The sequence below is a fragment of the Bos mutus genome, chromosome 15 (genome assembly GCF_027580195.1).
Source record: "Bos mutus isolate GX-2022 chromosome 15, NWIPB_WYAK_1.1, whole genome shotgun sequence".
In the NCBI taxonomy this organism is placed as follows: Eukaryota; Metazoa; Chordata; class Mammalia; order Artiodactyla; family Bovidae; genus Bos; species Bos mutus.
In genome coordinates, this window is record NC_091631.1 from 20,514,829 (window position 1) to 20,540,149 (window position 25,321).

Consider the following 25,321-nt stretch of genomic DNA (forward strand, 5'->3'; position numbering starts at 1 on the left):
ATGAGGTACTATTTTTCATTTATTAAATTTTCAATGCTTTGGCAAGAGTGTCAAGAGACCATTTTCATATAATACTGATTGAAGTGTAAACTAGAATAATCTTTCTAGAAAAAATTTTGATACGATAAAGCTTTTATATTGTGCATCATGAATTTTTAATGATCCTGTTCCTTTATTAGCAGTTCTACTTCAAGAGTTTGTTCTCGAAATGTTATGGATTTACACAAAGATTTATTTTACGAATGTCGGTTGCTCTTTTGCTTATAGTAAAGAAAATTTGAGAAACAATCTACATGTTTAACTGCTGAATACTGGTAAAATAAAATACCCTAAGATCAAATAGTATATAAACTTTAAAAAACCCAAAAAACTACTGCAGTTATCAAATTTTGTGTATTTTCTGATTCCATTTTTTTAATAAATCAGAGTGCAAGTATATATGAAATATAATCATCCAATATCAAGAGTAGTTATCACTACATAGTAGAGTTTTGAGTAATTATCTGTATTTTCTGAATTTATGCAATGAAGACTAGGATTGCTGTACACAAATCATAAATTCTTCTATTTGACTCCATGTTTTTCTCTCTCCCTTTTTTTCAGAAATACAAACCACATAACAATGGGGCTTCTAATCAAAAGTGGAATTACATGAAAAGTACGAAAGCTTTTATGGCCTTTCAAAGCACTTCACTGGATAAAGAGATCACAGCTGCAAACTATGCTGGTGTTTGTACATCTTCTGTGATTAGAGAAGAAAACATCGATCAACCAGTAAGTGGTTCATCCTCCTACAAAAAAGAGGAGGGAGGGATGGATTAGTTTAATAAAGCAAGAAACTTCTTTCCCCAGAAATCCTTAAGTTCACACAAATTAAACACTGACTTGTGAATGAAGTCAGACTCTGATTCTGGTCAAGAAAGAAGGAAGGGATGTTGATGTTACCCTCGACTTAAACTGTTTCACTGCCTCCCTGCACCATCATTGTCTTCGGTTCGTCACTCACTAGAACTTGCATGAAGGAGGATACCCACTCCCCCTTCACTCCACAGGTGTGCTTGCCACACTCACTCGGTACCACCCCACTCCAGAGAGCATGTTAAAATGCCAAGAGTGGGGAAAGGGGAGAGTTAGGGAGTTTGGGGTGACAGGTCTACAGTGCTGTATTTAAGATGGATAACCAGCAAGAGCCTACTGTGTAGCACAGGGAGCTCTGCTCATGTTATGTGGCAGCCTGGATGGGAGGGGAGTTTGGGAGAGAAAGGATACGTGCGTGTGTATGGCTGAGTCTCTTTGCTGTTGGCTAAGAGATTAACATTGCTAATTGGCTATACTCCAATACAAAATAAAAAGTTTTAAAAATGCCAATGATTAAAAGTGACTTTATATTACATTATACCAAGTGTAGGGCTAAGCATGGTATACTCTAAGTTTAAATAATTTCTAAAGTTTGGTACTTTAATTTTTATTATTAAGGAATTGCTTGTACCATGTTTTATAGATGTCTGAGATATTTGTGGGTCAAAGCACCTTGCTTTGCTTGATAACCATTGGCCTACAGAATATTGAAATCTCATATATTATAAGACCTTGCAAGACCCTCTTTACTCTGCTCCTCAAAAGTCTCTAAACTTGTCTACTGCTTCTTCACTCATCATTCGTTGGCTCTCCTGAATAAGAGATGTTAAATGTATCATACCATTTTGCATGTCTCTGGTTTCCACTAAGCTAACCCCCTCTGACCTTTTCTCCTTTGTCTGTGATCTCATAGCTGTTAGCTAATATGCAGCCAAAGAGTGCTGAAGTCATGTTAAAAAAAAATTGAGTCAACTTGAAAAGGCTCCAAAGATAAGACAGTGTAAGCATCAATATGACTACTGAATGCATCGGATTGACATACATTAGATATGTTCATGCTGACATTAAGCAACAGCAACAGCTCAATTGGTCACAATTAGATGATGCTAAGAAACGAATCCATTACTTTGAAATGAAGAATCAAGCTTTTTTTTTTCTTTCTTTATGAACTGTACCTCAGGATAACAATATAGTTGACAAGGAGAATCTTCACTTCATAGGAATATCTCAGATAATAAATGAATAAAGTATGAGGAAATCAGAATATCATATTGTGAACTTTAATACATTAATGGATCTAGGCAGTGACCATCATTATCTACTAACACTCCAAAAAAAGTCGTAACAGTTGCCCCTTGATAGAAATGCATTGTACCACTTATGAACTATTCTTGCCCCCCAAAATCTAATTGGAGAAAATATGCAATGAATAATTACAATAAAATAAAAAAGAGAAATGAGGGTCATAAAAGGTTCAAAGAGACTTAGGTATTTAACTAATCATAATGTATTGACCTTATTTTGATTGTTTCAAATAAATTGTAAGAAAGTGAGAAAATCATAGAAATTTGAATACTACCTGAATATCAGATTGTATTATGGTTTTATTATTAATTTTAGGTATATTATAGTTATGATAGAGTTCTTATTTGTTAGATAAGGATAAAACCTTCCAATTTTCAACATTTCTTCTAAAAGATGATAACTCTCCTTTCCTACTAGTTAAGTAATAACCTATCTGATAGAATTAACATGGTTAATTTGAAAAGTACAGTAATATATCAATTCTGGGATTCTAAAAAAAAAAAAAAATGTTTATCTCTCTTAGGTCTGGGAAACCTACCCTCTACCCAAAGGCTCCAAATCAGTAGTTAGTTCTTAACCTTTTCAGAGATACAGACCTCATTGAAAGTCTTGTGAAATTATGGATGTTCTTTTCCCCAAAATGCACATGTGTAAACAAATGCTTTTTGTAAGAGAATTCAGGGAGTTCATAGACTCCCCCTTGAATTCCAGTTTAGATTTAGAGTAAGACCTTCCTCTCTAGACCATATTTGCTTGGCCAGTTTAAAAAAAGAAAATTAAAGTGAAGTAACTATTATATGCTAGAAAGCTACTGCATATTATATACAGTATAATATTATATAATATTATATACAGTATACAATAACAGCATTATATACTGATGCAACTTTATTTTTACATAGATGATATCATTTAAATAATAAATAAAATAAATAATAAATATAAATAACATCAATCAGTATCAGTTCAGTCACTCAGTCATGTCTGACTCTTTGTGACCCCATGAACCGCAGCATGCCAGGCCTCCCTGTACATCACCAACTCCCGGAGTCTACCCAAACCCATATCCATCGAGTCGGTGATGCCATCCAACCATCTCATCCTCTGTCGACCCCTTCTCCTCCTGCCCTCAATCCTTCCCAGCATCAGGGTATTTTTCAGTGAGTCAGCTCTTTGCATCAGGTGACCAAAGTATTGGAATTTCAGCTTCAATATCAGTCCATCCAATGAACACCTAGGACTGATCTCCTTTAGAATGGACTGGTTGGATCTCCTTGCAGTCCAAGGGACTCTCAAGAGTCTTCTCCAACACCACAGTTCAAAAGCATCAATTCTTCTGCGCTCATCTTTCTTTATAGTCCAACTGTCACATCCATACATGACCACTGGAAAAACCATAGCCTCAACTAGACGGACCTTTGTTGACAAAGTAGTGTCTCTGCTTTTTAACATGCTGTCTAGGTTGGTCATAACTTTCCTTCCAAGGAGTAAGCGTCTTTTAATTTCATGGCTACAGTCACCATCTGCAGTGATCTTGGAGCCCCCCCCCCAAAAAAAAGTCAGCCACTGTTTCCCCATCTATTTCCCATGAAGTGATGGGACCAGATGCCATGATCTTAGTTTTCTGAATGTTGAGCTTTAAGCCAACTTTTTCACTCTCCTCTTTCACTTTCATCAAGAGGCTTTTGAGTTCCTTTCCACTTTCTGCCATAAGGGTGGTGTCATCTGCATATCTGAGGTTATTGATATTTGTCCCAGCAATCTTGATTCCAGCTTGTGCTTCTTCCAGCCCAGCATTTCTCATGATGTACTCTGCATAGAAGTTAAATAAGCAGGGTGACAATATACATCCTTGATATACTCCTTTTCCTATTTGGAACCAGTCTGTTGTTCCATGTCCAGTTCCAACTGTTGCTTCCTGACCTGCATACAGGTTTCTCAAGAGGCAGGTCAGGTGGTCTGGTATTCCCATCTCTTTCAGAATTTTCCAGTTTATTGTGATCCACATAGTCAAAGGCTTTGGCGTAGTCAATAAAGCAGAAGTAGATGTTTTTCTGGAACTCTCTTGCTTTTTTGATGATCCAGCAGATATTGGCAATAATATCAATAAATTAGTTAAATTAAGATTGATAAAGAAACTGAATCATTTATTCACAGTAGCTATTATATATATAGTCAAAGTCATTATTGACCAAACAAGCCCCATGTCATAGACCATGTTTGTATAAGGTCAAAGGAACAGGTCGAATTAGTCATTTTGATAAATCAAGGAGATTTTATAGAGGAAAAATGTCAGGCACACCAGTTGCTTGGTATTCTGTATATAGAGCCAGCTGTTGACTTGCTCAACTTCTAAACTCCGTTTGCATCCTGTAGACACAGCCTAACCTCGGGTGCTACCCCCAGCGTATTTCAGTTTTCCTTTCCAGCAGCAGTTTAAAGCCTGTATTAAGCTTGAATGAATCAACCAAAACTTCAGTTTACATTGTGTATGTGCACCATTGTCAAAGTAAAATAATTTGGGGAACATAAAAATAGTAAGCAGCCCCACAGTCATGGGAATTGATGTCTTAATGATTGAAAATACATTTTCTGGATGCTTTCAATGGGCTTCTTTAGTGTAATAAGGAATATCATTGGCACACGATTTATCAAGAAGTTCATGTTTTTCTGTACAAATTATTCTGTGTGAGTATTCATTGAATTCCATCTGAGAGGAAATATGTTAATTTTCTGCCCCCAAGTAATTTGTAGGAAAATGGAAATCAGATGTGCATATAGAGAAATTCATAGTGGAACTTAAGAACTGTATCTTCAAAAGTATCACCTAAATGTTGGCTTTGAATTAAAGTAATGTTCAGTATTTAAATAGAGTAGATAAATATGACAAAAGCAAAAAAGCCAAAAACTTGTAATCAGAAGTCACAGTTTTATGTTTCAGCTCTGCCACATACTACTTGGGTATCCTTGAATTAAAAACTTCCCTCTCTGAGCTTTTGTTTTCTCATCTGTAAATTGAGAATGATGCTATTAACTCTGGCTGTACTTAACTTTTAGCCTTGGGACGTGCTTAGTCATGTCTGACTCTTTGCAACCCCATGGATTGTAGCCCAGTTCCTCTGTCCATGGGGATTCTCCAGGCAAGAACACTGGAGTGGGTTGCCATGCCCTCCTCCAGGGGATCTTCCCAACCCAGGGATTGAATACAGGTCTCCCGCACTGCAGGCGAATTCCTTACAATTTGAGCCACCAGGGAAGTCCTAGCCTTGTGAGGAACAAAGCAAATTAGAGAGTGCACTTTAAAATATTCATACATATTTCAAAGTAGAGAGACTAATTCAATGACTTCTCATGTACCTATCATCCAAATTCAACTATTATCAATGTTTTACAATGTTTACAAATCCTAGACATGATATCATTTCTCCTAATATTTGATCCTGCACCTATAAAAATTTGAACGTTTTCTTACGATTATAATCATTATGCCATTGTCACATCTAACAAAATTAATGATAATTTTTTTTGACCTCCAGGGCTTCCCTGGTGGCTCAGATGGTAAAGAATCCACCTTCAATGTGGGAGACTTGGGTTAGATCCCTGGGTTGGGACGATCCACTGGAGAGGGGAAAGGCTACCCATTCCAGTATTCTGGCCTGGAGAATTCCATGGACAGAGGAGCCTGGCAGGTTACAGTCCATGGGGTTGCAAAGAGTTGGACATGACTGAGTGACTTTCACTTTCGCTTTTTAAAAGTTTTTTGACCTCCTAATGGCCTGTTAATAATGAAATTTCCCAGTTTCTCCTAAACATTCTTCTTATGGTTAGTTGGAGTCAGGATTCAAACAAAATCCCTATGTGCTACTAGTTGCAGAATCCATCCTATAGAAGACTTCCTCTTGTTTGGATTTGTCAATTCACTTCCTGTGGCATCCTTTAACCTGTTTCTCTGGCTCCCATAACTCCTATAAAAGAGATTTAACACTGCAGTTTAATTATATTTATATTCAGCTCTTTTTTGGCCATGAATCTTCATAGGTTTTACTGTGTGTTTCATATTTATCACTTATGCAGGCACACGGTGTGGATTTTCCATTTTTAATGGTAATGGTTATCCATGGGTTCAGGTGATTACAACCTAATCTCACATCAAAGAACAATTCCCAGTGACTTTTTATTTAGTGTTGCCTTTCTGTGATCATTGCCTAAATCAATAGTTTCATTAGAAGTTTCAAAAGGGTCAATTTTGTTTAATTCTATCACTTTTCCCAACATATATTAGCTGAATTTTTCATGTAAGGAAGAACTTTACCTCTTCAGCTAGGTATTTGACTGCCTAGAATTATGGTTTGTAAAGCATGGTAGGATAAATGTTCGTTCTGTATAACTTACCTATTAGAATAGTATAGCAAATCACCTAAAATGTTAGTGGCTTAACTATTTTGTACCCTGAGTCAACAGTTTGGGCTGGGTTTAAGTGGGCAGTTCTGCTGGTCTTTGTACACAGTCACTAATTTGACTGTAGTTACTTGGTCATATACCAGTAGTTTGGCGGTTCTACGGTGCCTGAATGGTCAAATTACATAACTGGTGTTTGACAGGCTGTCAGCTGGGGGGCCTTGGTTCTCCTCAATGCTCCTTTTGTTCCCCAATCAGGAACTAAACCTGGGCCCTCCACAGTGAGAGTGCAGTGTCCTAACCACTGGACTGCCAGGGAGTTCCCTCCTCAAGACTTCTCAAGTAGGCTAGCTCAGGGGAGCTCACATTATGGTCTCAGGCTTCCAAGTGCAGCCGAAAGGAAACAAGCTCCAGGGCTCAGGCACTTCTTATGCATCCGCCTGCATCACATTTGCTGATGCAACAGCAGCCAAAGCAAGTCATGTGGCCTTGCCCAGATTCAAAGGAAAGAGAGAAGGAGAAAGAAACTGTTTCTTGATTGGAGGAGCAGCAAAATGACATTTCAAAAGGACATACAAGCGAGAATAGGATGGTTATATTATGGCCATCTTTGCAAATAATCTTCTGCACTTTCTAAAAGCCGATTTCAGAATTGTAAATTGGTGCATTTTCTTCCAATGGACTCCAATAAGTAGTGGTTTTGTTTTTATTTGTTGCCTTTTTTTTTTACTTATATTTTTTACATCATTATGAACTCATGGGATTTTACATATTCAAACATATTTGAAGTTTTTCAGTTGTCATTTTATTTTGCCCCCAAATTGCCCCACTTTGAGCCAGTGGAATGTCTATCGTAGTGGCTCCTGTATCTTTTTTGACATAATACCTTTACTTTGAGATGGCTTCTTTTTTTCTGGGTACTACAAGAAATCCTTGTTGTCTAGTATACAGTAAGTCCCCTACATACGAGTGAGTTCTATTTCAAGAGCACATTCATAAGCCCAATTTGTTTATAAGTCCAACAAAGTTAGCCTAGGTACCCAGCTAACACAATCAGCTATATATTATTATACTGTAACAGATTTATAATACTTTTTGCACAAATAATACATGAAAAACAAACACAAAAAACAAAGGAAACATTTTTAACCTTACAGTTCAGTACCTTGAAAAGTACAGAAGTACAGTACAACAGCTGCCATACAGGGACATGTTCATACCTTTGAAAGTTTGCAACTTGAAGGTTCATATGTAGAGGACTTGCTGTATATTCTGTCCCAAATGTGGAATGGGCCATTCCTCCAAGAAACTCTGATTCTGAATACAAGTTATACTCATTGATGTTGAACTGTCATCGGCTCCAGGCTTTTTCAATCAACAGTGTTTGGAAATAATGTGGTTTTTAAAAATATAATAATTAGGGAGTGAAATAATGTGCTCGTGTTGTGATTTCAAATTAGCATTTGGGGATTATAACAGCGCTTTATTTGTATGGCAAAGTATTCTACAAAATGCTATCATAATTTACATGCGTCCAAATCAAAACATCTTTATCCTTTTCCAGGGATACTATTACCTCTCACCCAGTGGAAAGAAGAAAACGATGCTCTGTTTGGCGTGTGGACGATCCGTGAGAGCAGAGAAAGGACTGAAACAGTTGCTTCCAGGGCTCCCATTCCTCTGTGCCTCGGCCTCCAAGACCCAGAAGCCCTTCTCACATGGGCCTTTCAAGGTCATGGATGTGGCCACGGTGTGTAATGATCCGAGCTCTGCTAATACGTGTGTGGCGTGAGTCTGGAAACTTTGATGCATTCATTATTTGCCTTCACTCAAGCTCATCTCCACTCATCCAATTCATCTTTTACTGATGCACCTTTACCATTCCACCTGCATTGATTTCCTTTTCCCCGTCGTAACTTAAAATACATTGTCTGTTAATAGTTCGATACACACTCTGAAGTTAATTGGGCACTTCTGAGGCTTTAATCATGCACTGACACCTTGCACTACTCTCTGTGTTGCTTTCAGACGAGAAAGTAGCTGGAAATCTTTACTTAGTGGAGCAGCTTTTTGCCTCCATCACGGGGTAAACTCCTTTTTTACTATTATAGAACATTTCAGGGCTCATTTGATGTGTTGTTGTTAATGGCTCCTCAGGTTGGATGCCTGAATTCATGCATTCGTGTCTGATACTAATCACATCATGGAGAAAAAAGGCTCTACTGCTTTCCTGGTTTCTTAATTTAAGGTGGCACCATTCAATTGGGGATTGGGATTGATATATATGCACTACTATGTATAGAATAGATAAATAGTGAAAACCTACTGTATAGCACAGGGAACTCTACTCAGTGCTCTATGGTGACCAAAATAGGAAGGAATTACAAAACAGAGGGAATATATGTCTACGTATGGCTGATTCACTTTGTTGTACAGCAGAAAGTAACACCACACTGCAAACTAACAAGTAAAATTTTTTACAAAAAAACTCAAAGGCAAAGCCTTAGAACATGATACTGAAAGTGACAATTTGGCATTAATAAACATTTTTATTTTAAAGAGTTAAAAAAAAAAAAAAATGCTTCCCTTGTCAAGACCTATCCCTCTGAAGTACTTGTGAATGTGAGTTCTTTTCTAGTTCTTTTCTTTCTTCTTCATTCTGGAACCTTGTTTAAAATCTGTATTTTCAGAGTGTTTTCAAAACCTCACTAGTTTACAACAACATTATACAGTCCTTAATCAAAATGATTCCTGTCGTAGCTTTTTTATGTGTATTTCATTCTGGTCTCCATATCAGTTTTCCATATATGCTTTCTTCTCTTTCAATGCCATCAATCTTGTTTTTTTTTTTTTCTTTTTAGTTAATTAAAATAAAATGATATATCAAAAAAAATTTAAATGACACCTTTTAAAAAATCCTTTCTTTCAAGTTTAGAAGCAAGAAGAACTAAAGAGAAACTTACACCCCTATATAAAAAGGAGCAATTCTTTATGGGTAGGAACCTTCCTCCTGGTCTGCTCTTCAGGCTGGCCCAACTTGTTCCCAGATCGCTGTCCTCTCTGCCCTAAACCTAACACAGTTATAATAGACACCAACTGAAGCCTCAGTAACTCTGAAGGAGAAGGGGAGTCAGTCCTCCGGGAAAGCCTGCAGGCATTTGGCTTTGCTGAGGTGATAATGGGGTGGTGTTAAGGAGGTGGGGGGTGGGTGAGCTGATTGAAAAGAATCCCCAGTGTTACACCATCTCAGACACAGCTTGACTAAGGATGAACAGGGAAGGTGAAGTGTGGTGTTCACCACACTGATTGCCACGTGGTTAAGGCTACACTCATTTCCCTCCCCATATGTCAATATCTGCCACCCTAGATGACGTCATCCTAGAGTTAAAGGTTCAGAGAATACCTTTAGTCCTACTTTCCATTGCTTCAACCCAAGGCTCTCTCTGGCCCTGGCATCCTTCTTCTCCACCTCATGTCCAGGGGAAGGCAAAGTAGAAAACAGGAGAAGGCCAGAAACCCAAGCCAGAGTCCCAAAGTCACCTAGAGACTCAGTGACAGGGCTGGGAGGAGAACCAAGGAGTTTGGACCTAATGTCCTTCTGACTACAGCATCAAATACCTATAGCATATGAAGCGAGCATTTCACAATTTAGATGTCACATACGTGTACAAACACATATTAAATTAAAAGGTTGAAGTATAACAAAAAAAACTAAAAAGGAAAAAAGTTTGAGTCAATCTATGTTGTTTTTCTTTAAAAAAAAAATCAGACTGATTTATCTTCTCGTGAGGCTGAAAACACTTTGAGTTATTATGAAGAGCATCTATTATCTTTACGGATGAAGACCTGCACGCAAGTTGTATCTCATTGTGGCATGGCAGTTACGAACCAGAAGGCAGTGAAAATAATTGCATACAAAAATGGAGACGGATATCGAAATGGAAAGTTAATTGTGGCTGGAACATTCCCCATGGTAAGTGGCTATCACTTAAATGTTTCTTGCATCCTTAGAGGCAGTGATAATGGTGATTCTTCTGACAAGAAAAAAAAAAAGCAGTGGGATTGAGTGAGAAATATCCCAGACCAGTTTTACCCATTTAAGCTGATGAGATCAAGATCTCTGTTTTCTTAAAGACGTTCTTTTTGATTGTATTTCTTTGGCTATAGACTTAGAAAAATGCGAAAACAGAATACAGTTTTCAGATTGGCTCCAGAGCAAAGAAGGGTAAAAAAAAAAAAAAAAAGCAAGGGGAAGGCAAAGCTACCAGAATTTCTTTACCCTTGTGACAGACAGAAAGCCTTTTCTTCCTTCCTTCCTTTCCCACTTCAAGTTGTACGTCATCTGAATATTCTGAGATCCCACCTCATTTATCATCTGGAGAAGCTGAGCACTTGCTCGGTGACAGGGTTATTTTCAGATTGGAGAAGCAGGAGTTGTGCTAGGAGGGAATATGTGGCTTCTGTCTTAGAGGCTATTCCCCACTGGGGAGGAAGGAGCATTCCTGGGGTCCAAACACAGCTTTGTCCTTCAGTTGCTTGGTAATGGTCTTATGTCTGTAGGTTCTGGCCAATACCTTTATCAATGTATTTTATATGCAACGTTAAATATGTTGGGGAGTTACCCTGGAGACTTCTTTGCAAATATTCACACACACACACACACACAATTATTCACTCACCCCTTTGATTGAGTCTGAAGAGATTTTTTAAATTAAAATATTGGTGGTCAATGGTCTAGGCAAAGGACAAAAGTTACCAGCTCCAAATTCCACCCTGGGACCCTGGCTTTTGTGGTCTTAGGCAAAAATATTAACCTTTCAGCCCAATTTCCCATCTGCCAAATGGAAGTAATAATGTGTCAGTTCTTGGTTTGAAAGTCAATGACTCATTTATTTTAAAGCAGCTCATCTGAAGTGTTGGAATAATTTTATTCACTATAAAGCAACATGGTTGAAAGTCAATTTCTAGGTTAACATTTCTTAGGAAATAAATACTTCTGATGATAAAATGTATTAACACACATCAGCTGCTGTGTTCAATTTTTGGAGCTAAGAATTTTCACAGCTGGACTGGACTAATTTGTGAGATTACATAGGACAATCTAATATCAAAAACCATCTCTAATCAAAGATCAAGTTGGTAGTTATTGCTTTCTATTTTCTCAAATTAAAGAATTTTCTCAGAATTCTAAAATAACACTCTGCCTGATTATCCCCAGTTCTACCACTGTTTCCTCTCAGTTCCTTATAGTCTGTGTTTTTAGCTGCTTACAGAATGTACAGAACAACTCGGTCTGGCCAGAGCAGCCTCCAAAATATACACCAAAGACGGAACCACCATAAGTTCCTTGCGCAATTTGGTTTTATGGGCTCTGGATGAATCTCGTATTCAGAGAGATTCTGAGGAACCAAAGGAAGAGGCAGACACTGTTGGAACTGAAGAGACACCTGTTAAAAGTATGAAAGGTTGGTTACATGCTACAGAATTTAGCTGATTCTACTTATGTTTGGTCATATGAAAGTTATATGTACGTCTTTCATTCAGTCACTCCTTTGAGAATTAAAAAAAATTACAGGAAGATACTCTTCTATGAAATTCTCATATCATTTTTACCTTGCAGAATACTAAAGAAAAAAATTTTTTAATGCAAATTGGGTCTCAGAACCAAGACAGTAACCAAATTTCCTGGTGTTTATAAAATATGTTTGACAGTTTGGCTACTTTGTGCAACATGAGCAGGTTCTGTTTTTCTCTTTTTAATTTTATAATTTTTAAAAAAATTTATTTTTAATTGGAGGATAATTGCTTTATAGTGTCATATTGGTTTCTGCCATACAACAACGTGAATCTACTGTAAGTGGTTCAGTTCTTAAATTCAGAATCAAAACCAGCTGGACACCACTTAAGAAAGTTGGATTAGATCAGAGCAAATCTCTACCCACGATTAGGAGAGAAAGTGTCCTCTCTACGCCTGCTGTCCTCTGACTCCTCTTGCCTGCCTCTGCCCATCTCCCCTGCTCCTAGAAACTCCCAGCTCCTAGAACGTCGTGTTATACTTACGTGTTTACGTCTTTATGTGTCTCGCTAGACTGTGTGCGACTTGAAGGCAGGGCCTTCAATATCATTATAAAATCATTAGAAAAAAATATTGGTCTCTGCCCTCAGTTCCTGGCACTGAACTCCCCAAATTCGTGCATTTTCCTAGGTGGTAAAGAGCACTTGTGTCCGCTTTTGTTCTAATTACTGACACAGGGCTCCAAACTTCTTTGGAGTTTCCTGGGTGCTAGCAGTGTCTTTGATTCTAAAGAGATGAGTCCTGGTGGACTCTGGATGGGGGCTGGTCCCCGGAAAGTCCAAGCCGTGCTTAGAAACTTGAAATTGTCCACCCTGTTCCCTGTTCTTCAGAGAGGGACAGGAAGTGGAGTTATGCTGAATCATGCCTACATGACTCATCATAAGTTCCACTTCTAGTCCCTCTCTGAAGTCTCCATGAAAACCCCCAAAGTACAGGGTGCAGAGAGCGGAGTGACCACATGGAGGTGCGTGGCGAGCGGAGTGTCAGAGAGAACATGGAGTCTTCCTCACCCTATGACCCTATGCCTCTCTTTCATCTGGATGTTTTATCTGTACCCTTTATCATATCCTTTTATAATAAATGCGCAAACAGTAAGTAAACGGTTTTCTTGAATTCTGTGAGCTGCTCTAGCAAATTAAGTGAACCCGAGGAGGGTGTCATGGGAACGTCCAATTTATTGTCAATCAGTCAGAAGCACAGGTCTGGACGTCTGAAACGGGTGAGCAGGGAGCAGTGTTGTGAGACTGCACCCTTAACCTGTGAGATCTGACCTTATCTCCAGGTAGGTAGTGTCAGAATTGAGTTAAATTGTAGGACATTCTGCTAGTGTTTCACAGGTGGTTGGTGTGGGGAAAAAAATTCCCCATGTCTGATGTCAGAAGCACTATGAATGTGATAGTATGAGAATAAAGAAGAGACACATAGGCGGGAGAGTGGGGTTTCCTTACTTAATCCCACACACAATAATGGTAACTAACATCATTAAATTGGCAGAGCATCAACCAAGCATTGATCTAAATGGTATAGATTCATATGTATATGTATTCATAATCATATATACTCTTAGGAATACACATTCATATTTATGTGAACATTTAATGCCTAGCTGATCACTAAAGCATATAGTTCTGCCTTTATTTGGCACATGGAACATCTGATCTCCAGGTTCTGGAAGATTTACAATTTCGAACATTCTTCCTTCAAATTCTTATATAAAACCTGGTTGGAAGTAATGTGATTTCGAGCAGGTCTACCAAAAGGGTATGACCATCCCTTCCCCTCATATTCTAAAGGTTATCCTTGAATCATGCAGGTGCATTAGATTAGCTGGCCGTCCCCTTTACTGAATCATAACTTGGAGTTATGCCATCAGTTTGCATTGAGGAAGTTAAAAGAAACAGACATCAATCAAAAACTCAGTATCAGGCTTACTATTAATATAAAGGTGATGGTTAAGGTCACTGGCTCTGGAGGTAGATGGCCTGGATTCTAATTCTGATTCTGCCCCCACCTGGCTATGTGATGAAGTCTCAGTTATTGTGCAGAAGAGAAATGAACCTACTTCAGAGTATCATTTTGAGAATTGCATGAGATAATGTAGGTAGAGGTCTTAGTGAAATGCCCAGTACATAGTAAATTCTCAGCTTGTATTAATTTGTATAGTAGGATACTATTAGCTGAATGACAAATAACCCCTTTATGAAGATCCTTAAGTGTTTCTCTCAAATCTCAGGACCTGGAAAAGTGTATCTTGAGGAATTCATCTCTCTCTGTCAGCCATTCATATCTTGAAATGGTGTTCTCCTCTTTGCTTTAGCCACAAGGATGCTCAGAGCCCAAATAGTGCTTTATCTCCAGCAAAGAAAACAATGTGGCATTCATGTCTAGTATTGTGGTGATAATAAAAATATTATCTAGAAATTTTGGATGCTTGCACAATTAAATAGACTAATATTTTCTAAGCACTTCCCTTTTTAAAATCTTCCCAACAGCAGAATGAGATAGGTACTATTAATCATTTAATTGATTAATTCTCTGAAGCCCCTTATCTTTGGCTTCGGTCAATTCCTATACTCCTTTCTCCCTTTCCTTGCTTTTTTCTATCTCTTTACTTTACCCTATTTCAGAGTAGATATTTGGGTAAGCTATCTCTTATTTTTTTCATAACTAGATACAGGGTAAGAAAGGAATTAAGATGTATATTTACAATAAAATTAGTTTAAATTATTTACTTGCATTGAAGTTTCTGATCAAAATTTATGTATTTGCATCTGGTTTTGGCGTTAACCTGCTTAAATCAAGTCATTAATGAAGAATGAAATATTTTGAAAAAACAAATGATTCAGCAAGCAAATTTATTCATTATTCATTGAACAATGGCAAATGTGTCATTTGTTTCCCAGGAAACTCAAGAATGAAAGTGAAAACCAAATCATCTCCGAAGTCTGTGACCTCTGATAGTTTGGATGATATAGATACGTCTTTGCTCACCCGCATCCTCAGAAATCCTATTGCCATTTGGGTATCTTGTGGTGAACCATTTCTGTCTCCAAATGGTCAGTGTTTTGGTTTTGCTTTCTTTCAAGCAAGTGCATGAAGGGAGAGAGAAATTTTTTGTCACCATAAGAAAATGAATTAAACATGTACAATGTCAACCTAATTACATCACATCTATGCAAAGAACAGGCGGTTCATCAATTAACATGTGCACAAGGATAGCTGTACTCTTATATTTGCACAATTGCCTATTTTTTTCTTATTGGAATGGAGTATTCTGCATAGAAAATGTCTAATTTAGTTGATAAAGAGATTCTTGGTCTATAAGACTGAGAATAATGGTATACATTAGAAAATAACAAATGAGTTTAATTCACACTGAAGACGACCTGTCTGCACATTTTCATTTTTAAGAATTGCACCCTTTAGGCAGTAGGTGGATGTTTAAAAAATGAATGGTTCCAAGCCAGGCTTTCATCACCTCCAAATAGTTTGTGGAAGTAGAAAATGAAATATGGCTATTGCATATGGTAAATCTATATAATAAAACAACACTGTTCTTCTTCTCCCCTGCATTCCATAAAAAAATGCCTTAAGCCCTGTCATCTTTCAGATGAGGTTTCTTTTAATGACCCTTACCTTTTAATTACTTATTTCTAATTGAATCTATTTCTTGAAGCAGAAACTTCTTTTTATAAATTATTGGCTTGCATGATAAATTATTGTTGATAAAAAGAATGCAAAATAAAACATCATGTGTTTTTATTATTCTAGCTTTGAAGAAAGCAGAAAAAATAGAAAGACAGAACTGGCTTAAAAAGGACAAAATTTTGGCTGATCTAGATGTCATGAAACACAAAATGAGACAGTTAAAAGGTCAGTAAGAACGAAATCAAGTATCACCACGGTTAAGTGTAGTCTCAATTTTCTGGTAGTTTTTTTTCTACCATTAGATACCAGATGTTTAACTGAATATTTTATATTACAAAAATCACTTGAGAGAGTCTAAAACTTAATAATATATCTTCTCAGTACTGACTTTTATACTTGTAAATTTTATATTAATATGAATATCACATGATTTATATAGATGCATTTTTAAAATTTGGAGGATGTGTGGATCCTGTAACCAGCTTACTGATTTTGAAACAATTCCTGAACTGACATTTTGTGGACTTTGGAATTAGTCATTAACAAAGCTTTCTGTTATTTCTTGAGTATTTCTTGGGAAGAAGTTTTGTTAAATTAATCTGAATAAGGACTGAATCTAAGTTCTTCCAAAATTAGTGTCTTTATCTCAGAAGGGCTCTCTCTCGTTATGCAGCGTAAGGTATGTTATTCAGAGACAAAGTGATAAATTGACACTATTAGTCTTCTTCTTTGATCCTTTTTGTCACAGAATTTAAGTTTCTGATCTTATATTGTTCCCAGTGCTTGAGACACTAAATTATTCTTTGAGGATGAAAGTGCATTATGGACTTAGTCTGAGAAGGAATCCCTTTCAAGCTCTGTTACTGCCATAGCAGGATTTCAGCTCCTGAGTATTTGTACTGTCTGGCGTCAGAAACACATGAACCTCACGTCAATAAATGAGACAATTAGTTCTAAGTGCCCTAGACAGCACTCTGGGTTGAAAGGGCTGTTTTTCAGTTTTTACCGAAAGAATTATTGCATCTAATTGAGAAGCATCTATTTCTATTGCTAACCTCTACTACTCTAACTTCTAGATATCTTCATTTGAAGGTACCATGGACACGTCTATGATAACTAAAGTTGCCATATCCCCATGTGATGACCATGTTGTTGTTTAGTCACTAACTTGTGACCCCATGACTGTAGCCTGCCAGCCTCCTCTGTCCATGGGAATTTCCAGGCAAGAATACTTGAGTGGCTTGCCATTTCCTTCTCCCGCAAATCTTCCTGACCCAGGGATTGAACCTGCATCTTCTGCATTGGCAGGTGGATTATTTACCACTGAGCCACCTGGGAAGTTATCTTATCACTATTTTATTTCATATCATATTATATATCACACCAATGCCTCCTTTATTTCTTCTGTATACATTGCCACAATCCACTGAGGTATTCCAGCTCAAGGACCTGGGAGTCATCCTTGGAATTTCCCTCTCTTACTATCTTTAAGCAAATATCCTTAAGTCTTATTGTTTTGAATGTGTTATTTTCAAATGAGTTCTACTGGCCTTAATTCCTACTATCATTATCCAAGTTCAAGCTATTGTTGCCTATTCCTTGGGTTACTGGACCAGCTTTCTAACTGATCTCCCTGCCTCCCAACTTGATAGTGGTATCCATCCTATGCATAGAGGTGACATTCTGGACCTGGAGTGATAATGCAGAAAGGCAAAGGAGTTACACTATTCCAGGCATAAAACCTTTCAAAGTTCCTCATTATCTTTATGGCAAAAGTGAAAGTCCTTAATATTGTCCTTCATGATCTGGTTCTCTGGAAACTTCTTCCTCCCCTTATTCATTCCACTCCACCCATGTGGTTTTTTTTTTTTTTTTTTTCAGTCCCCTAGACTTATAGGTGGGGAAGGCAATGGCACCCCACTCCAGGACTCTTGCCTGGAGAATCCCATGGACAGAGGATCCTGGTGGGCTGCAGTCCATGGGGTTGCTAAGAGTCGGACACGACTGAGCGACTTCACTTTCACTTTTCACTTTCAAGCACTGGAGAAGGAAATGGCAACCCACTCCAGTGTTCTTGCCTGGAGAATCCCATGGACAGAGGAGCCTGGTGGGCTGCCGCCCATGGGGTTGCACAGAGTCAGACACAACTGAAGTGACTTAGCAGCAGCAGCAGACTTATATGCTTTCTTAACTCTGAACTTTTGATACAATTTAGTTTCCTTTTGACACAATTTAGTTCTCTCTCCTGCTTTTTTAGATCACTTCTCATTATTTACTTTTCAGCTTACTTTCCTAATATTCTAGGTCAGGAATAGTATGGTTTATCATATCCTGAACCTCCCATCTGATAGCCCGTATCATTTTATTACATACTGGATCATATGACTGTTTCTCCTATGTTACGTTATAAATTTTCCTATACCCTTATTTTTCCTCTGAGTAGTTGTGGAATTATTTCATTAAAGAATAACCAGAATTTCAACCACTTACCCCAATGAGTTTTCTAAGCTCTATTTTAATTTTTATCCAATTAAATCAATAGAAAGTAACGTTAAAAATAGTACCTGGCAGAGCTGCTTTTATTGAATTCTGATTTTATATTATGTCTTTAACTTTTATTATAATTCAGCATTAAAAAGACATTTTAAAATTCAGTTGGCATCATCTACAATATCACTGTTGAAAACAGTCTATTTGGTAAGATGGTGTCCATTATGGGGGAAATCCATTAATGTAGTTTCTTTTAGATAAATCTTGTCTGTTACATTTTCTGCTGTTAAATGTAAATTCAGAATAGGTCTTATTAAAATACCTATTCAGAGGATGGTCTTTTCTATTAATAATTGTTGGGATTATGAGAATAAATAAGAACAAGTTTAAATTCAGTTAACTGCAGTCCCTGTTGGATTGTGAGCTTCTTGAGTATTGGATGAAAGAGGAGGTTTGGAAGATATGAATAGTGATGACATTGATTATATCTTACTATTGTTCAGTTCAGTTCAGTCGCTCAGTCGTGTCCGACTCTCTGCGACCCCATGAATTGCAGCACGCCAGGCCTCCCTGTCCATCACCAACTCCCGGAGTTCACTCAGACTCACATCCATCGAGTCAGTGATGCCATCCAGCAATCTCATCCTCTGTCGTCCCCTTCTCCTCCTGCCCCCAATCCCTCCCAGCATCAGAGTCTTTTCCAATGAGTCAACTCTTCACATGAGGTGGCCAAAGTACTGGAGTTTCAGCTTTAGCATCATTCTTACTATTGTAGCCATTGGTAAATGCAGCAAATGTTCACTGAGCATATACTGTACTAAGCTGATTTTACATTTCATTTGTAAGCATGATCTTTGCTAATATTAATCAAATACTAGTAATAACTTTGTACAATTTTTATGATTAAGTTATAGATGTCAAATATTTATACATGCTTAGCATAGAACAAATATTCAATAAATACTGAGAAGGCTGTCCATTTTCCCACTTAGGGTCTTAGAAACTGATAAACAAAACTGAGGGATGGCAGATCAGGCCAAAGTATCACCTTTGTTACATATAAAGGCAATGCTGGAACATTTTATTTAGTGTGAGAGCTAAATGGAACTGCTAACTAAATCCCAAGTGAGGTGGGCTAATCCTTTTAGGCATGTGTGGTGCTGAACAGAATGGGCCCTCCCGATGAAGAAGAGGCCTGAGGAGAGCTATTCACGTGAGACTGATAGTCAGAAAGAACAGCAAAGTACTCATGTGCTCTAATAGTTAGATTTGATTTCCCCCACTCCAGCATTCTTGCCTGGAGAATCCCACAGACAAAGGAGTCTGGTGGACTATGGTCCATGGGGTCACAAAGAGTCAGACATGACTGAAGTGACTTAGCACACAGCACACACACATGATTTGCCCCTCCTCAATCTCATGTAAATAAAATAGAAAATATGGAAAATATAACAAAAATAAAAAACAATTTATTGAGTCCATTTTGGGGTTTCTATTTATTATTCTTACCTACATAAATAATAGTTTGCTATGAAAACCTTTCCCTAAACCCACACCTTTTGTGATAACATTGCTGCTACTGCTGCTAAGTCGCTTCAGTCATGTTCGACTCTGTGCAACCCGTGACGGCAGCCCACCAGACTCTGCCATCCCCGGGATTCTCCAGGCAAGAACACTGGAGTGGGTTGCCATTTCCTTCTCCAATGCATGAAAGTGAAAAGTGAAGGTGAAGTCGCTCAGTCGTGTCCGACTCTTAGCGACCCCATGGACTGCAGCCCACCAGGCTCCTCCGTTCATGGGATTTTCCAGGCAAGAGTACTGGAGTGGGGTGCCATTGCCTTCTCCGTGTGATGACATTATATCCTTTTAAAACATTATAAACCTCCAAAACATGCTGGTTAGAGGCACTGGCAAGTGCTTTCATTTTCTTAAGAACATTAGAAACAAGTTGACAAATACCAAATAATGCATAATGTTTTTTGCTGTTTCTTGTGTTCAGATCCTGGCTCTCAACAGTGTAAATGATAAACTATCAGAGAACTGCCTTTAGTTAAGCAAAATTGTAGTGTTCAAAATGCATTACAAATAAAATATTTATTGAGATATTATCCATAAGAATTTATGTGTCCTAAATTAATGCTACCAGCACATTATGAATAGAGTCAGCTAAAAGCTATATTTAACATAAATTCGTGTTGTGCATTTTTCTGGCACCACTATGCTCTTCTCCCAAGCATGCTGGCTAATGGCCTTGTCACTGGAATTCATTGGCTGTTGACTCAATTATGTTTTCTTCACATCCATAAATTGCATATGAATGATAATAAGGTACATAGAGTTCTGATTTCCCTGAAAAGTCATTGCTGCCACGTATTTTTATTGCTGGATCTATTTTCACAAACTTGAGCTATAAAAGCACCAGCGCTTTATCCTCTACAAATACTGAGTTATTTCCAGAGGGCCGTGTTCATAGTCAGGGTATGAAAACCTGCACGTTAAGAGTCCCCTGGCAACAAAATTAGGACTTGACTTCATTTCAGTATTTCTATTATTTTATCCATCTAAGTGTTACTTTCTCAAAGAAGCCTTCCCTGACACAGCAGACTAGGTCAGAAAGGCCTGTTACATGATTTTTTACACACCCTGTACTTCAGGGGTGCAACACACTTACAATCAATTATTGGTGTAATCATTTCCTTGACATTTGGCTTCCTTTCCAAAGTGTAAGCCTTAGAGGCAAAGGCTTGGTCTCCTACATGTTTGTATTGGCACCATCTAGCACCATGTCTGACAGATAGCTGGTGTTCAGCATCAATTTCTAGAAGGGATATACCAGAGAAAACATTATCTGTACCTTAAAAAGTTGGGAGATCAACTTCTCTGAGTATGAGACTCAGTGCTGAGTATATCTTCAACCCAGAAAAAGGAAACAATTTAATAAGTGTGACCTTTAAACCTCTTTCATAATGATTGAAAGTCATCTAGCTGAAAGAATACATAAATACAAATCACCACACTTATTAACTTATGCCTGTGATTCTTTAGAATACAGTATTCTAATAAATATTTTCTCTTATTACAGCTTCTTAAGAGCGCAAAGGACACAGCAGAGGTGTCAGAAACTAATCGTGCTCACGGGGTATTATTAGATAGGAAAAAAAAAGGCCTCCTGTCTCTTGGGTTAATATTATTTTAGAAATACTTAATCCCCAGGCTGCTAAGCTAATTGTGGGGGAAAGGCTTATTATTAGTGAAGAGAACAAAACATATGTTCCATGACTGGAAGAGATGATGGGCTATATAGGTCATGGATTCTATTTGACTAAATTACCACTGAACCATATCGTGGATGAGAGGCTGGGGCCAGTGTGGAAGTCAGCATGTTATCTTTCTTTTTTATCTGTACAGTGAGTATGCATATCCTGGCTATTTAAAGCCTCCAGCTCCCATATGAAGAACCATTGTTAGATCTTATTACCTTAGGCATCTTCGCTTTTATGATATATTTAGTATTTTAGCCTCTGCTCCCAAGTGGAATGATTTATGCATAGAAAGCCAAACCAATTTATTTGAAATCTGAACGCCTATCATCAGAAACAACATTTCTAGTGACTTCTTTCCCCAGGGCGGCGGGTAGCAGCATGTCAGCCAGCCACCATGGTTCCCAACAAAAGCCCTGTGCAGCTGGTGGTAGTGGAAGGAGGCTGGACTGAGCAGACTCAAGAGGAAATTAAACTCATGGATCTCATAAGACATACAGAGGTATGCTCTTTAGGACTCCAGACATTAAAGGCTCAGCCTCTTTTATAAGCTTTTAAAACTACAGTATTAAATTTTTTTACATTATGCTATTAATTTATTCTTAGCATCTGGTCGGTTATGACCACATAAGCATATGCCAAGCATTGAGTTGGCATTTGGAGAGTAGCTATCTAAGAGACAGCCAGCTCCTAGGAAAGTCTGTTTTGTTTGAATGGAGACCAGAAATTATGACCTTAGCAAAGAAGAGAAAAAGGCCCAGTGGATATGTACAAAGGTAATTATAATAAGTGTAGTCAAGTTGAGCCTTATGGCTTCATTGCTCATCACTCCTAAGGGTATGTCTCAATCTGTAAAAAGAGGAAGGAGCAAAATACTAATTGCAATGGAGACATTCGGAAGTGAGGAATTCAAAAAAGCAGTTTCAGTCCAGTTGATTAATCAGTCAGGATTGCCAGAAATAAAAAAGTCAAGACAAGAAAGGTCAGCGGTTGAGAGAGGGCTGGGGATAGAGACTGGAGAAAACTTTTTGCTTTGTAAAGTTTTTCATCAAAATGATGTGTTCTTATTTAATAGGGTTTCTCAAATCGTGAAATGTGTTCAATCTAAATCTTAGGCGTGTGCACAAGTCAAGGTTACTAGAAAAAAAAGAAATTGACATTGCTAGAAATATGACTTCTTGCCAAGCTAAGAAGGATAAATCACTGACCAGGGAATGAATGCAAAGCATTGAACTAGGACATGCTTGAAGTAGGATGAAAAGCTGCCTGGCAGGGATCTGGCAGAGTATAAGGGTGGCCGCTGTATTTTAAAAGACAGAGAGTAAAGATTTAAACAACAGTCATGTACATTCCCTTAAGCGTTTCTTGGTTAAAGGAAATGATGTTGTGATTCTAATAAAAAACTCATTTGTTAGATGCAGAGAAATCACTCAGTAGGAGAAACACCATGCACAAATCCAAAAACACATCTCTATTCATTTCTCTAAATTATAAATGAAAGTTAAGTACTTTGCCAAAATAAGTGCCTTATTGTTACTACTCTAATGGCTATTATTGCCTATAGTGATTCACTGAAGCAAGGGGAATTACAGAAGAGTCAGTGATAGGAGATGGTAATGTATTTCCTAAATTTTTTTCAACATAACGTACAATGATAAGATATTCCTGTCTTTCACACACACACACACACACACACACACACACACACACACACACACTAAACAGACAGTTCTCTAACCATGGCACTCTCTGGACTTTTCTTAACAGGCACACCTTTCTGAAGTCCAAGAACTGCAATCCAAGAGAAATTCTCTCATTGCACCTAAATGTACAGCATTCAAGCAGAGCAACCTGTATAAACAGCCCAATGCAAAACGAGTATGGATTTACCTAAATGGAGGCAGACTTGAAGATGGCACTTATGCCTGGGGCAAAACTATTTCAGAGGTAAATTTAGTGTGAAAGGAGAATGTTTCATAAGGCTAGGTTCAAATGCCAACTCTGACATTTCTAGATTGTTAGATCAGGCAAATTATTTTCCCTCTCTAAACCTCATTTTCTCATCTGTAAAATGGGAGAGTAATACTTTCATCACAGGGTTGAGATGATTATTAAATGAATTTATGTGTATGAAAATCTGGAGTACAGCTCTGCGTGACGTAATGTGTGCACCAGAATGACACTTGGCTGGCAGAGAACAATAACAGTTAAACCCTCTGCAGTCAAAGAGTAAAATCGAAACTTGAAAATAATTTAAAATAGTCTTCCTCTTCCATTTTAAGCCTCGTTCACAAAAGCGTGATTATCCTCTAGATATGTTCTCTGTGGGGAAAACCACAGTATTCACTAGAGGAAACCTGTCATATTCTTGATGCCCAGAGTCTGAGAATTATGGCAGACTTTCCACTTTTCAAAAGTAAAAGACTAAGGAGAAGATGAGTAGCAGTTCATTTATTGTTTGCAATATCAGGATACAATTCTCAAATTTGATATTTTGTCTTCAGCTTTAAATAAAAACTTTAGGTACCTAGGAAATGGATTTTGGTAGAATTTCAAAAATTCTTATTTGTTGCAGTGATATCTTATAATACATTGTAAAAATGTTCTTATTATTATTTTGTGAAATGTTTTTTATAACTTTTTCTGGGATAAGAGGAAGTCACATAAGGATGAGATGTTGGTGGAGGATGGAGGAAAAGGCAAGACAGTGCAACAGATGAGCCTGGAGGAGTTCGTGGAGGCTGCTGGGGCACCTAGAGTGTCAGGGGCGCTGCAGAAGGGCTATGCCCCTCACGGTGGTGATTCAGAGTGTGATGGAGACAACCCTTCTTTGACAGGGACTTTGAATAAGAACTGTGAAAGCAATTACATCTCAGAAGTTGACAACAGATTTGCTGTGCTTGAGAAAGAGAAAAATGCAGACAATACATTCAAAACTAGGAATGTAAGCAAAGGGACTTTATACACATGAAGAAAAAGAAAGTGATTTTTTAAAAATGAATGATGGCTTTTTCAGGAGAGAATATCCTAGAACAATTTCTATAAAAAAGCTGAAACATTTCTCAGAAAATCACAGTTTATTAAATTGTACCTAACCATTGCAACGAGAGCTCATATGTTAGTGAGGGAATATGAAATGATTAATAAATAAAGAGTAGAGCAGAGACAATAGGATTAAAGATGGACTTTCAAACTCAGGAGAGCAAAAACTTAGAGTAACTTTTATAAAAAGTACATATACCTAGTGAAGGAATGACTTTTGGATTTATGTGACTCTCATGTAGCATGTAAAAGGCACTCCATACATATTATTGCATGACCATATAGTTTTTTTATGAGCTTTGTACATAAAGGGCACTGTGCTAGATGCTATAAAGTATTACTCTAATTTATGTGTGTGAAAAGAGTTTGAAAAGTTTATAGTGTAGTATAATCAACAGGTTAACCTCAATAGTAGTGGTAGCAATAGGAGACATAAAATAGCACATGAGCTGTGTTCTCATTACATTCATATTTACAATTGGCAAAACATTTGAAAATACATCCAGCTTTACTTAGGCTTATAAAGAAATGGGCACTCTCATGGTAATAGGAGTACAACTTTTTGTAGGACCATGTGGCTATACAAATCATAAGAAAATGCACTTCTGTTATTGAATCTTATCCCAAGGATATTTTCATGAATTTATGCAAAGGTTATTTGATAATAGTATTTATCATAGGTTATTTATAGCATAGAAATATTAGAAATAAACACAAATAGGGAGCTGGTTAAATGAATTATAGT

General features: G+C 37.6%; 1 protein-coding gene across 4 annotated transcripts in view; it reads left to right on the forward strand.

The window, feature by feature from the left end:
• DCDC1 (doublecortin domain containing 1) overlaps window positions 1-25,321 on the forward strand; it is a 473,661-nt gene that overhangs the window by 430,082 nt on the left and 18,258 nt on the right. For all 4 annotated transcript variants that reach the window (XM_070383604.1, XM_070383606.1, XM_070383608.1 and 1 more), the window contains 8 exons: window positions 604-774; window positions 8,126-8,311; window positions 10,331-10,534; window positions 11,825-12,026; window positions 15,040-15,192; window positions 15,908-16,009; window positions 21,900-22,036; window positions 23,302-23,481. In XM_070383604.1, coding sequence (XP_070239705.1) covers window positions 604-774; window positions 8,126-8,311; window positions 10,331-10,534; window positions 11,825-12,026; window positions 15,040-15,192; window positions 15,908-16,009; window positions 21,900-22,036; window positions 23,302-23,481 — 1,335 coding nt within the window. The remainder of the gene's footprint in view (window positions 1-603; window positions 775-8,125; window positions 8,312-10,330; window positions 10,535-11,824; window positions 12,027-15,039; window positions 15,193-15,907; window positions 16,010-21,899; window positions 22,037-23,301; window positions 23,482-25,321) is intronic.